Source organism: Pygocentrus nattereri, chromosome 6, assembly GCF_015220715.1.
Source record: "Pygocentrus nattereri isolate fPygNat1 chromosome 6, fPygNat1.pri, whole genome shotgun sequence".
NCBI classification, from domain to species: domain Eukaryota; kingdom Metazoa; phylum Chordata; class Actinopteri; order Characiformes; family Serrasalmidae; genus Pygocentrus; species Pygocentrus nattereri.
Window position 1 is genome coordinate 34,359,681 of NC_051216.1, and position 14,375 is coordinate 34,374,055.

General features: G+C 41.8%; 1 protein-coding gene across 4 annotated transcripts in view; it reads right to left on the bottom strand.

The window, feature by feature from the left end:
- Nucleotides 1-14,375, bottom strand: part of ankrd44 (ankyrin repeat domain 44) — a 62,762-nt gene that overhangs the window by 33,449 nt on the left and 14,938 nt on the right. For all 4 annotated transcript variants that reach the window (XM_017706528.2, XM_017706529.2, XM_017706527.2 and 1 more), the window contains exons 2-8: nt 8,534-8,617; nt 7,601-7,679; nt 7,270-7,340; nt 5,740-5,940; nt 3,822-3,909; nt 2,031-2,173; nt 676-888 (exon numbers count right to left, since the gene is read on the bottom strand). In XM_017706528.2, coding sequence (XP_017562017.1) covers nt 676-888; nt 2,031-2,173; nt 3,822-3,909; nt 5,740-5,940; nt 7,270-7,340; nt 7,601-7,679; nt 8,534-8,617 — 879 coding nt within the window. The remainder of the gene's footprint in view (nt 1-675; nt 889-2,030; nt 2,174-3,821; nt 3,910-5,739; nt 5,941-7,269; nt 7,341-7,600; nt 7,680-8,533; nt 8,618-14,375) is intronic.

Sequence of the window (14,375 nt, forward strand, 5' to 3'; positions counted from 1 at the left end):
CACTACATCCATAAACCTTCTCTGAGGTCTACCTCTTCCCCTTCTACCAGGCAGCTCCATCTCCAACATTCTTTGACCATTATATTCACTATTCCTCCTCAACACATGTACAAACCATCTCAACCTGGCCTCTCTGGCTTTATCTCCAAACTGCTCCACCTTCACTGTCCCTCTGATCTGCTCATTTCTAATCTTGTCCATCCTTGTCACTCCCAATGAAAATCTCAGCATCTTCTTCTCTGTCTTTTAGACAGAGCCACAGTCTCCAAACCATACATCATAGCAGGACGCACTACTGTCTTGTAAATCTTCCCTTTCACTCTTGCTGCTATCCTTCTTTCACACATCAGCCCTGGCACCCGTCTCCACCCACTCCATCCTGTCTGCACCCTCTTCTTCACCTCTTTTCTACACTGTCCATTGCTCTGGATGGTTACCCAAGATATTTGAAGTCATTCACCTTTACGACCTCTAAAGTAGGTTAGACCTACTGATATACTATATCCTTTTTTTGCCATCCCACTTTGCTTTCTTGTAATTTGTGACATTTATTTCTGTGTTAGTTGAATATTCCAAATATTTCATTGTATCATATAATGTTCACTTCTATTTATCACATTTAAATTCAACAGAAAACTCGCGGGGAAAAACAAAACAAGCCTGTTTTGGGCTCACCTGCACATTGACATCAGCTCCATTATTGACCAAGAACTCCAGGCACAGGGCTCCATGTGTAGATGCAGCAGCAAAATGGAGAGGTGTGAAGCCTTTGTTATTGGGCTGACTCACGTTAGCCCCATAGTCAATCAGTTCACTGACCACGGCGTCCTGACCGTTAAAACAGGCCACATGCAGGGCTGTATTCCCAAATGCATTAGCCTCATCAATCTGTGGGATTTAAAGAATGACATAGATGACTGAAATATGTAAATACTATCTGTGTATCTGTTTACTGAGGGTGATAAAAGACTACAATGTTATTTAAGATGAACCCTTAAGGCTTGATGAGCCTTTTTAAAGTGGATTTTTTTATCTCTGCATAATTGACTTGTTAAGATGTGCACAAAGCCATTCAGAGCAGTTTGATGTGAAATCCTCCAATCTAGAGAAACTTACCAAACAATCTGAACAACTTTATTTACATTTCAACAATTAAACTGCACAGGTAATTTTATATAACTATCAATGCAAGGTACTTTTATCAACAAGAAGTACAGGACTGCCAAAGTTAATGTGTTAACACTTCATTGCAATAAATTATTAACCCCACTCATTGTTTTAACATCATGAACAAATTTTCCTAGTTTGACCCTTTAAGCCTATAGTAATCTATAGTCCTCTCGTTTGCATACAGTTCTTAAATGGCTTTTAAAGCATTAATTTTTTCACTTTGGGCAGTTAGTGCTGAGCAGTAATCATCAGAGACCAATGGGTTAAATCAACAAGCAGCAAGCTAACAAAAGCAATAACTAAGTGGAAAGCTACAGTTCCCTTGTAAAAAAAAATCCATAAGAAATATGAATTAGAGTGAGAAGATACATCTGAGGAGGAGTTGGAACAATTTACTCTACATATGAAACATACATACTCTTTTGTTGGATCATAAAGCCACTTCTGCTCTCAACTAGACGTTGGTGATGAAAACTGAAACCTTTGTGCACTTTATGGAAATCAACGTTCAGTTAATGTGAATTCTGCACTAACACAGTGTAATGCTGGATTACCAAAATTATAAATGCATATTTTGTCCATTCCCATAACAAAAAGGCACTCCTTTTTAAATGACCCTTCCTTAGGGTCAAATCTGTGCAAATAAAACAAATGTTTTTCCCACTTAATACCCTTGCATCCATACCTTTGGCCTGTAGCATGTGTTCACCTCTAATGTTCTGATTCTAATATGCAAAGATAATTCAAAGTGAATGTGTAAATGTGCACTGGTGAATGTAAGAGGACCCACAGCTGTAGAAATTTTCAACGAAAATTGAGGATATTTAAGTAAACATGTACATAAATATGTGTGTAAATACCTCCACAGACAGGTTGAGCAGGTGTTTGACCACACTGATCTGTCCATTGGAGGCGGCAGTGTGGAGAGGTGTGTATCCTCGCTTGTCCTTACAGCTGACTTCTGCCCCCTGGTCCACCAGCAGGCACACCACATCTAAGTGACCTGCAGACAGAACGCACTTCAGTCTACTAACACACCCTTGTGTACAGACACGATGGAACAAGAGGCTGTCCCGAAATTGTTGTCACAAAGTTGGAAGCATATAGTTGTCTTATAAAATGAATAAAATGTCTTTGTATGTTGTAGCATTATCATTATTCTTCACTGGACCTAAGTAGCCAAGTTCAAACCCTCAGAGCCCCAGACCCATTATTCCTCCTCTGCCAAACTTTAGATTTGACCCTATGCATCCCAGTAGGTAGTGTTCTCTTGCCTAAACATTTGCATATGACTGTAAAGAACGGTATTACATGGGTGCCTGAGCTAGCTGAGCATTTTTGCATAACGGTGGGTGGTTGAGGTAAACATAATATTGGGAGTTAATTGGTTAATTGGTGGTAAAACATAATATTGGTGACCACTTGTGTACGGTGATATAATCAAAAGTCAGAAGATGATTAAAGACTAAGTCAAATCAAAATGTACTCAAAGACCCTGTCTACTCATTTTCATGATTTCTTTTGTTCTTCAAATGTTTTTAAAATGAACTGCAGATTTTTTTTACTATTTTCTACTATTTTCTTCAGTTCGATTTGAGACTAAATTTGATGCAGGTGATGTCAGATCTGACCCATGTCCCAATGTCCCAGCCTGAGTAAGTAGGCCATTTAAGCTTTTCTAAATTTGCTTACATTGCCTTTTATGAAGGTTTACTACATTGTTGTTTGTAGTGTAGCTAGATGCTGCATCCTATTTGCATTAGCCACCTGTTGCAGGGTCCTACAATAAGCAATTAATTTCACTTACGAGAGAGTGATAACTGACAGTCCAACTTAATTGTAGGAATAAAACAATACATCAGCTGCTCCCCAATATCAAGGCTCACAGTGTTTCCCTGCAACAGTACTTTACAGTCATGGTGCACAATAAGATACAATAAGAAATAAGAAATTTCTCTACTGTGTCTATGAATATGGCCATGCTGACTTGTAACAGGAGCTTGGGTGTCCTCAGTTTCAGAAGCACTGTCCAGCAGTTATAGGTTATGAATATAATCTTAGTGCTGAGTGTTTAAATATTGGAAACAATATGTCTGTGATCATCATAACACGAAGGCCTGAGTACTCGGACATTAGCAGCTAAAAATATAGTTATATATAATTAACGTATTTAGATCTGTAAAATGACCATTAGACAGTTTATTTTGCACTTTTTTTTCCAGAATTTTCAGAGACCAATCAAGAAGAGTCAAGTGGTAGAAGGACCAAATATGTAGTGCTGAGCCACACAGTTTGCTGGCCTCGCTAATCACCGGCACAAGGTTGTTTACGTTCTTTGTGTTCTGACATGCTCACACAGCTCTGAAAAGGCAGCAGCTTGGAATTTTTGGAGTATTTATCTGCTAATGAATTGTATGAATTTATATATATTTCTCGAATACTACACGGCTAAATTCTTTTTCCATGGCATCTTTTCTATTAAAAGTAAAATTTAAACATCTGAAACCATGTTGACAGGGGATTTAAATGATTTGATAAATTGTGCTCAATTTGTGGTTAATTTGTGGTCAATTCTGTTTACAGAGTGTCTTTAAACCAACAGCTTTACTACTTGAGTATGCAAGTGATTCAAAAGGTTTTCCCCATCTCACCCATGTACGCAGCCCAGTGGAGAGCACGGCCATCCTTCTTATCAAAGGCATTGATGTTAGCACCTTTAGCCAGAAGCAGGCTAACCATCTAAAAGGCAACAGACACAGAAATAAACAGATCAAGACAGAGATGAGATCGTAGGAGAGGAGGTATGACTGTGTCAGTCACAGTGGGTAACATGTTGAGTCAGTCATGCATCAGTGTGTGTGTCTCACTTTATATAACATAGCTTTAAATACCGCTCAACAATATGACAGCTCCACCAAAATCAAAGCCGGAAGAGGGATTAGGAATTGCGAATGAAAGTGTGTCTGTAGGAGGATTCTGTGGGCACGTTTCAAGTATGTGATGTGAGGCAGTATGAGTGGCTCAACCCACGTGATCTTGTTAATGCAGCGCTTTATACAGCCCAAGGGCAACAAGTCAGTCCAAACTCAACTGCCTCGCTAATTAGTAAAGATTAAGAGGCTACTACACTGAGGTACATGACTAATCTTTTACTTGGATTCAGGTTAGCTAATTCCTAAACTTGATTTAAGTTTTCCAATACTCTACAAACATGTGCTTAAGTGGAATTCCAAAAGTTTTTTACATTTTCTGTATAATTTAGTGATTCAGATGTAAACATAGTCATTCAGAGTGGTTTGATCGGAGATGGCCGATTGTTGAGAAACTCCCACACTTGATTTGATGACAATAGTGGTGATAAAAACCAGGGGGTATGACGTGCACAACACAAATCTAACGTTTTAATTATTATCCAAAACCGCCAGTGAACATACAGGTTACCTTAGTCTTAATATGTAATGTTTATGGCAAAACAGTGGTACACCAAACCAACCCAATATTATAATAATTCCCCTATAATGTAATAACATCCAGACTTGGTCAAAAATGTAATAAAACCTAATAGTGTAACAACTTGAACTCACCTGTTAAAATTAGCCTACTCTCTCTGTTGATGGTTTTTTTTTTTATAATCCTACATTTTGTACAGTGTCCTTGAGTGTCGAGAAAGGCGCTTTTAAATTTAATTTATTATTATTATTATTATTAACTTCTCCAATAAAGTAATACAAACTAGGCAAGTTACAGTCTTACAAGAGGTTTTAAAAGTGGAGGCTCTTTCTGAAAGAAAAATAGACTCTTCTATAACTTTGTCCCATTGATGCTCCCATCATTCCAGACTGGATTGATTCCTGTGTACAGCACAAAAGCCGAGTGGGAGGCCTATGGTAACAAAGTATTACATCATCCATTTGAGCAGTATTGATCAGCCCCTCAATACAACGTCCCATAATTTAATAATGTATTACATCATAAGTTAAAGTATAAGTCCATTATGAGTTAAGACAGTGAATCACATTACTGGACAAGTTATCACATTATTGGTTTTTTGACATTTTTGACCAAGATAAGTGAAAAAACTTTATTACATTTTTGTGGTTATTACACTCTTGGGAAATTATTACAATATTGCCTTCTACAGGGCATAGGACTTTGCCTGGAAAATTATATGAGGGGGAAAAAAACAAACAAACATCAAACCGATACAATTTCTCCCTTTTTCCAAATGTTGCTGTTTAGTTAAAACATGCTTGGTGTCCAAAGACTGCTCATTTAGTTTTGCGCTGGAGCTATAAGGCTAATGCCGCTCAGAAATCACAGAAGCGTATGTATGCCTATTTTTTTTTTTTAATCAGGCTTCAATTCAATGCTGCTTTTGTTTTTATATATGCAACATAGTGCTGTTCATTATTTATTTATTTACAAACAAGTGGCTTCAATTTATTATAACCTACAGTATAAGATGCAAACTTCAGACACCAAACATGTCTGGGCTGATTGAGTCCTTATAGGATAAGGGAAAAAACTTTAAAGCCTGGACTCCCAGAGGATGTGTATGGACTGCTGTACCTCTGTGTGTCCATTGAGGGCGGCGTGATGCAGGGCGGTGCGTCCCCCACGGTCAGAGACGTTAACGCTGCTGAGGAGTGGGATGATGACCTCAGCGCAACGCAGAGCCTTGTTCGCTGCAGCCACGTGCAGCGGCGTCTGCCAGTTCTTATCTCGTGCATTCACGTCTGCCGAGTGACGGATCAGCACACGCACCGCCTCCTGAAGATGATGAGGAATGAGAGCATAAGAAGTAAGCACGCAAAAGACAAAGCAGAAGAAAAAGGGTGAAAGTGTATCTCTTTGTATAGTCACTGGTTATCATTAACAGGATGTGCAAGTGGTGAGTTAAACACCAAGAGCTTTCGGTTCTCAAATACAACCCAAACAAACACAGCATTTAAGTGAATCACCCTTATTACCTGCTACATGTGGCAAGTGATTCAAAAGCAAGGCACTTCAGTTTTCATGTGTAAACAAAACATGGTGTTATCCTTTCTTAATCTTTTTTATTATTCTTTTTGTAACCAAAACAGTTTTGCCTATTCAAAGCAGTTTAAGCAGGCAATCTGTCCCTGTCATAAGAAAACCACCAACATCTGGTATATTAATTTAAAGGAGAGGTAAAAAAAAAAAAAAACACAAAGCATTCCAAACCATTAGAGGTTGCAGTTATGACGATAACAAAAACACTGTAAATCAATATTAATTGTTCCTCCCCTGTAGCTCACTGAAATTACTGGAGAACCTTTGTTAAAATATTAATTCTAAATAGGCTTGTAATGTTGTGAGCAATATACCATCATCCTGTCGACCTGAAAAAATGTGTTTGGTGCACAAGATGTCATCAGTAATACACGTGTTTGAATTAAAACATTGACGTGTGAATAAATTGGTCTTAGAAACTGTTTTGCATATAGTTTTCTTTGCAATAACAATAAACATCCTTTTAATTTCATAAAAAAATTAGCCATTTTCCAGCAGATTTTGGTATTGGTAACAGTCGCAAAATGTAAAAACAAGCCTTTAAATGTAATTAAGTGTGTAATTATGTAATTAGACATAATTACGTAACTACATTTGAATACTATACATAACTAAAATTAACAACCCTCAACTCCAGCATTCTTACATGTTCCCATATGAGCAGTTGCGATTTTCAAATGGTGTAAATGCATTTTAATAACTTTTACTGACTTTGTTGCTTTTTGTGAAATTGGAATGAACAAGCTTTTCATATTAATAATCTTATTTCTATTAAGTGTATTCTAAGTGGGCTCTTCTTTATGCTGTTTTTAGTTTAGTTGCTCTTGCTGGAGTACTCAGTGAGCTCTGCTATCTGAGCCATCTCGTGACAGTTCCTGTTGTCCCAGTTTCAAACTCTCATTTCCAGTGCAGTTTCGCTTAGCTAGCAAGATAAGACCTGATCTAGTGTGCAATGCACAGCACATTCTGTCCCTGTCGTCTTAGTTACTCGACACCTGTGCCTCAGCATGACTCTCTACCTCCGTAAACATATTTGTTGTAGGCATGTGCGGCGGTTCAGCCCACCTCACTCCTAGACGCCACAGCCCTGTGAAGAGGGGTGAGCCACATGTTGTCTTTGGCATTGACCCGGGCCCCTGAGGGAGACAGTGAGAGACTCAGCAGAAAAAAATAAAGAATAATTGAAATTTAACACCCCTTAAATTAACTCCACCTTTCTGGTAGGCACTGCATGTAAACGTGTCAGAGTTTCCATAATGAACATGTTACAAAAACGTCATATGCAGATGAGCATCACTGTGAACATGATCCATCTAGTACAAGGCTTTCAGGAAAACAGTCTCAGATAACTGAACATTAACGGAATAATGCAGATAGTCAGAGAGATCAGCTGTACCGGAGAGGATGAGGAGCTCAGTGATCTCAGCATCACCCAGAAACGCTGCAGCATGGAGAGGAGTACGCTTCTCTGCATCCTGAGAAAGAGAGGAAAAAAAGAGAGAGAAGGGAAGAGAGAGGGAAGCCCGAGAGAGAGAGAGAGAGAGAGAGAGAGAGAGAGAGAGAGAGAGAGAGAGAGAGAGTGTGTGTCAGAAACAGAGAGAAAGAATGAAAGGGGGATATAGAGACAGAAAAGATAGTGAAAGACAGGGAGACAGAGATAAAGATATAAAGACATTTGCTAACCAAATATCATGGTTATGGATATCAGGATGTGTAATCTGTAGTGCTGTGGAGATCAGCTGTTCTCTCTCTCTCTCTCTCTCTCTCTCTCTCAGTGGCTCTTCATAGTGCGCTGTGTTTGTTTGCTCTCTCACTGTTCCAAGTTGCCATGCCATCCTGAACCTGCTCTCTACTGAAAGGCCCAAAGCCTGGTGTTCTTTTAGTCTGTTAGCGTGCCGTAACAAATCGCTCAGGAGGGCCTGAGAGAAGCAGCCAGCTTTGACCTGCAGTGTGACCAGTGATGGAGGCAGTAACAGTGTGTGTCACTGACAGCAGATATGTGTCAACATGTTCATTGTGAAGGCCAGTTTGTACCCTGAAATCACCAGCCACAGATGTGCAGAGCTGGGCCTCTCAAGCAGTGCAGGGCAGGACAATGAGATCATTCTGACTGGAGCCATGATGGAAGCTATCTCAACAAGAGCAGACTAAATATTCGAGGAGAAGAATAGCCGAGAAAACAACTTTGTGTCCTGTCTCCTCTGCCCTGGGGTAAATATATTTCTGTTTTGCCCATTGTCTGTACGCTTCCTAAACCATGTCCGCTCTGCGCCACTGAAACAAAGAAGCTGAATGTGGGCAGTGGAGGCTGCGGGGAAGAGTTACATACCAGTGCATTGATGTCCTCTGATTTGAAGATGAGCATGCGTATCTCCTCAGGGTCTCCATTGAAGATGGCCTGAACAAGAGGCGGCTGTGAAAAAGCAAAGTGCATTTCAGGCTGCATAGAAGGACACTTGGGACAATGATTTGAATCATTCGAGACCTTTTCATTGAAGAAATGCATTAGCAAAAAAAAATTTTTTAATCTAATTTACACAATTGTCCCCTTATTTTGAACATAACAAGGGCAAACCTGACATGTTTGGTGTCTCAAGTTTGCTTCTTTACAAGCTAACAGGTAATGAAAATTTCTGTATAGCAATCATCATCATGCAAACTGCTTGCCTAGATCATCACATACATTCCTGTCCTACAGTACAGTGCAAAAGTAAGAGATCACCCTTCATTTATTTAATTTCTAGTCAAAACAAAAAAGTTTTTAATTTTTCCTGGACATATTTCTAAAAAAAAAAAACCAAAACAAAAAAAAACCATTTGGTTCAATATAGAGAATATGTGATTCCTAGCAGCTATGCAGGACCTGGTAGACCAACAAAACACTGACCATCAGATAAACAGTACTTACAGCTTTCAGCTTTGACAGAGAGCAGAAAATAAAGCCCTACTCTGGCTTCATATCTGAAAAAAAAATCTGTCCATCCTTCCACTGTGAACTCAATGCTATAAGTTTAAAGGGCTGTATATATGTCAGGAAGCTCTTATTGAGTAAATAGACAAATTAGAAGGAAATGTGCAAATCAAACCAAGAACTTGCTGAATAATGGACTGACCACCCCAGAGTCCAGACCTCAACAACACTGCATGTGGAATTACTTGGATTGCGAGAAGCAGAAAATGCAACCAATCTTTAAGACTGAGCTTTGGAAGTGTGGAAAGACACTGAAATTGAAGGCATGTCTCTAAAAAAAACAGTTTCAAGATCTTAAAGCCAACGGCTGGACACACCAAACACTGAAAAATATGATATTTAGTTGTTGATGGCCGTTTTGACTGGAAATCAAATAAACAAAAGACAGCCTTTAATTTTTGCATGGTACCGATGTGGTTGGATGTAACCATGCTTAAGCATGCCATTCACATTATGCTGGCAGAGTATAACAATCGATTACTTCTCAATTACCTCCTGTGCAAATAATAAGTAAGAAGCAAAGTAAGGACACCATGGAAAATAAAGTGCTAGCAGTTAACATGCATCCTGAAAGAAGAAAGGATCATCGCTACTGCTGACATAAAGAGCAGCCATTTATCTCTCCGATCAGGCAGAACGCGCCAGCATGAGGGTGATAATCATCAGTCTGTGAAACTGCATCTCTATAAAGAATCACACAGCACCGGGAAGCCAAACTTAAGATCAATGCTAAGAGGACTGTTTAGTAGCAAACACAACCCCAAATCCGCATCTACAATTACCACCAACGAGCTGAAAACAAAACCTAGAAATGCATTCTCTAAAATTCTGCGAATGGAATAAAGGGAAAGGCAAGATGCTAACACCCCAGAACGCATTGTGATGAACGGATTATGAACGGATCACTCAAACCACATTGTAACCGCATTTAATACAAGTGTGAACAAAATACATTTTTCTTATCTGCATATAATTACGTGAGCAAAATGCATATGCTGAGTGCCGACTAGCAGGTGAGGGAATAAAGAATAAAAAGACAAGATGGAGCATATGTGAGGCTGAAGTCAGCCCCAAACCAAGAGCTTTCTTGCACTCCAGGCCAATGAAAGCGTCCAACACATATCATACATATCACACATATCATAACGGGCAAAAAAAAACGCAAGTAAAATAGAAATGACATATGTGTTCACGTGCTCTTTGTACAGGGACAGTAAATTTGGATCTCAGCTGGTCACACAGGGAATGCATTTTAGTGAAAAGGGTAAATGGAATCCGGCCAAAGTTTATACAGATACTATTCCGACACAAAACACATGTTAATGCAAGGTGCACACAGGCCCTAAATGAGTGACACTAAAACCATTTTGACAAAGCTAAAAGTTAATAACCTATATTATTAGTCAAAACAATTTAATATGGGAAAAGAATTACATTGCTAAATCAACATGTCCATTGTGATTGTTAGCAAATGTCACATTTCATCCATCCATCCATCCATCCATCCATCCATCCATCCATCCATCTTCCACTTCTCTGGGGTTCGGGTCGCGGGGGCAGCATCCTAAGCAATGAGGCCCAGACCTCCCTTTCCCCAGTCACTTCCACTAGCTCCCCGAGCTGTCGGGATTCCGAGGCACTCCCAGACCAGCTGGGCTATATAGTCATGCCAGCGTGTCCTGGGTCTTCCCCGGGGTCTCCTCCCGGGTGGACTTGCATGTGACACCTCCCGAGGGAGGCGTCCAGGAGGCATCCTAACCAGATGCCTGAACCACCTCAACTGGCTCCTCTCAACCTGGAGAACCAGCGGCTCTACTCCGAGTCCCTCCTGGATGACCGAACTTCTCACATTATCTCTAAGGGAGAGTCCAGACACCCTGCGGAGGAAACTCATTTCGGCCGCTTGTATTCGCGATCTCATTCTTTCGGTCATTACCCAAAGCTCATGACCATAGGTGAGGGTGGGAACGTAGATCGACAGGTAAATCGAGAGCCTTGCCTTATGGCTCAGTTCTTTCTTTACCACAACAGACTGTTAAAGAGCCCGCATCACTGCTGACCCAGCACCAATCCGCCTGTCAATCTCCCACTCCCTTGTACCATCACTCGTGAACAAGACCCCGAGATACTTAAACTCCTCCACTTGAGGCAAGAGCTTATCCCCGACCCAGAGAGGGCTCTCCACCCTTTTCCGCCTGAGAACCATGGCCTCGGATTTGGAGGTACTGATTCTCATCCCGGCCGCTTCACACTCGGCTGCAAATCAATCCAGCGAAAGCTGAAGTTCATGGCCTGATGTCCCCAATAGGACCACATCATCTGCAAACAGCAGCGATGTGACCTTGAGGTCACCAAACCGGACACCCTCCATCCCCTGACTGCACCTAGAATTCCATCCATAAAAATTATGAATAGAATCAGTGACAAAGGGCAGCCCTGACGGAGTCCAACTCTCACTGGGAACGAGTCTGACTTACTGCCGGCCATGCTTTGTTTGTACAGGGCCTGAATGGCTCATAGCATAGAGCCATGTACCCTGTACTCCTGAAGCACCTCCCACAGAATACCCCAGGGAACACAGTCGAATGCCTTCTCCAATTCTACAAAGCACATGTGGACTGGTTGGGCAAACTCCCATGAACCCTCCAGAATCCTGGAGAGGGTGAACAGTTGGTCCAGTGTTCCATGACCGGGCGGAACCCGCACTGTTCCTCCTGAATCTGAGGTTCGACTATAAGCCGGACTCTCTTCTCCAGTACCCCTGCATAGACCTTACCAGGGAGGCTGAGGAGTGTGATTGCCTCTATAGTTGGAACACACCCTCCGGGTCCCCCTTTTTAAAAGAGGCACCACCACCCCAGTCTGCCAATCCAGTGGCTCCCGATGTCCACGCAATGTTGAAAAGGTGTGTCAGCCAAGACAGCCCCACAACATCCAGAGCCTTGAGGAACTCCGGACAGATCTCATCCAACCCTGGAGCCTTGCCACCAAGGAGCTTTTTAACTACCTTAGCGACTTCGGCCTCAGTAATGGACAAGCCTATTCCCGTGTCCCCATACTCTGCCTCCTCACTGGAGAATGTGTCGGTGTGATTGAGAAGGTCCTCAAAGTATTCCTTCCACCGCCCAATGAGTCACTTTCCAAGGCCTCACCAAACTCCTCCCACACCCGGGTTTTTGCCTTGGCGACGACTGAAGCCGCAGATCGCTTGGCCTGTCGATACCTGCCAGCTGCCTCTGGTGTCCCACAGGCCAACCATGCCCAGTAGGACTCCTTCTTCAGCTTGACGGCATCTCTCACCTGGGGTGTCCACCACCGGGTTCGAGGATTACCGCCCCGACAGGCACCAACTACCTCGTGGCCACAGCTACAGTCAGCCGCTTCAACAATGGAGGAGCTGAGTCATTCTGAGCCCATTCTGAGTCAATGTCCCTCACCTCCCCCGATATCTGGTCAAAGTTCTGACGGAGGTGTGAGTTGAAGATCAATCTGACAGGTTCTTCTGCTAGACGTTCCCAGCAAACACTCTCTATACGTTTGGGTTTGCCTGGTCTGACCGGCATCTTACCCCACCACCTGATCCAACTCACCACCAGGTGGTGATCAGTTGACAGCTCAGCTCCTCTCTTTACCCGAGTGTCCAAAACACAAAGACCGCAAGTCTGATGACACGACTACAAAGTCAATCATTGAACTGTGGCCTAGGGTGTCCTGGTGCCATGTGCACTTATGGACATTCTTGTGTTCAAACATGGTGCTCGTGATGGACAAACTGTGGTTTGCACAGAAGTCCAAAAACTGAACACCACTCGGGTTCAGATCAGAGAGGCCATTCCTCCCAATCACACCCATCCAGGTCTCACGGTCATTGCCTATGTGAGCGTGGAAGTCCCCCAGTAGGACAATAGAGTCTCCAGGAGGAGGACTATCAAGCACCCTTCCCAAGGACTCTAAGAAGGCTGGGTACTCTAAACTGCTGTTCGGTGCATAAGCACAGACAACACTCAGGACCTGTTGCCCAACCCGAAGGCATAGGGAAGCTACCCTCTCATCCACCGGAGACAACCCTACCATACAGGCGACGAGTCAAAGGGCTATGAGAAAGCCCACACCTGCCCGCCGCCTCTCTCCATGGGCAACTCCAGAAAAGAATAAAGTCCAGCTCCTCTCAAGGAGATTGGACTCAGATCCCAAGTTGTGTGTTGAGGTGAGCCCGACTATATCTAGCTGGTATCTCTCAACCTCGTGCACCAACTCAGGCTCCTTCCCCGCCAGTGAGGTAACGTTCCAAGTTCCAAAAGCCAGTTTCAGCAATTGAGGATCAGAACGCCAAGGCCCACGCCTTCAGACACTGCCCGATCCACAAAGCACCGAACCCCAAATGTCACATTTCACTCAAATAAACACCAACAACTTAGAAAGTCTTAAATAACTGTGTTCAATGCCATAGATGGGGGAAGCCTTCCAAAATCCCTATTGGTTTTATTAATTTCTGTTAGTAATCATGAGTAAAGTGAGCTGTAAAAAATATTCTTAAATCTTTTAATCTTTCATTCAAAATATCAGCAAACATCTAAATTTTATTTAAGATATAATGATTAAAGAAAAAATTAAATCCTGTCATGAATTGTACGTATATCTCCATTAATGCTTAATTTTTTGAGTTCACTTGAGTGATTAAGAACACTTAAATGGACAAAGACTGCCGTGCAGAAAAGTACCTAACCCTCACTGTAAAGTATGGTGGTAAATCTGCAGAAACAAAATCAAAACGTGACTTCCTCAGTCAGGAAGCTTAAACTGGGCTATAAATTGGATCTAACAACAGGATAATGATCCAAAGCTCACCTCAAAATCAACACAAAAATGGTTCACTGAACACAGAATTAAGGTATTGCCATTATACAGAAGTCACCCAGCACACGGCCTGTTCACCACACTGCCATCAGGCAGGAGATACTGTAGCATCCATGCTAGAACAACTGGCTAATGAACAGTTTCTACCCACAGGCTGTCAAGGCTGGGGAAACTGTGAGTCATTCCCTAATACCATTTCACTCTGTCACTTCGTTAGCATTATTTATTATATCATATCACTGCTATGGACAATATTACTAAGTCACTTTAAAAAAATATAATAATAACAACTCAGGGGTAGAAATGATTGGGAACGACAGCAACTCAGCCACAAAGTGGTTGG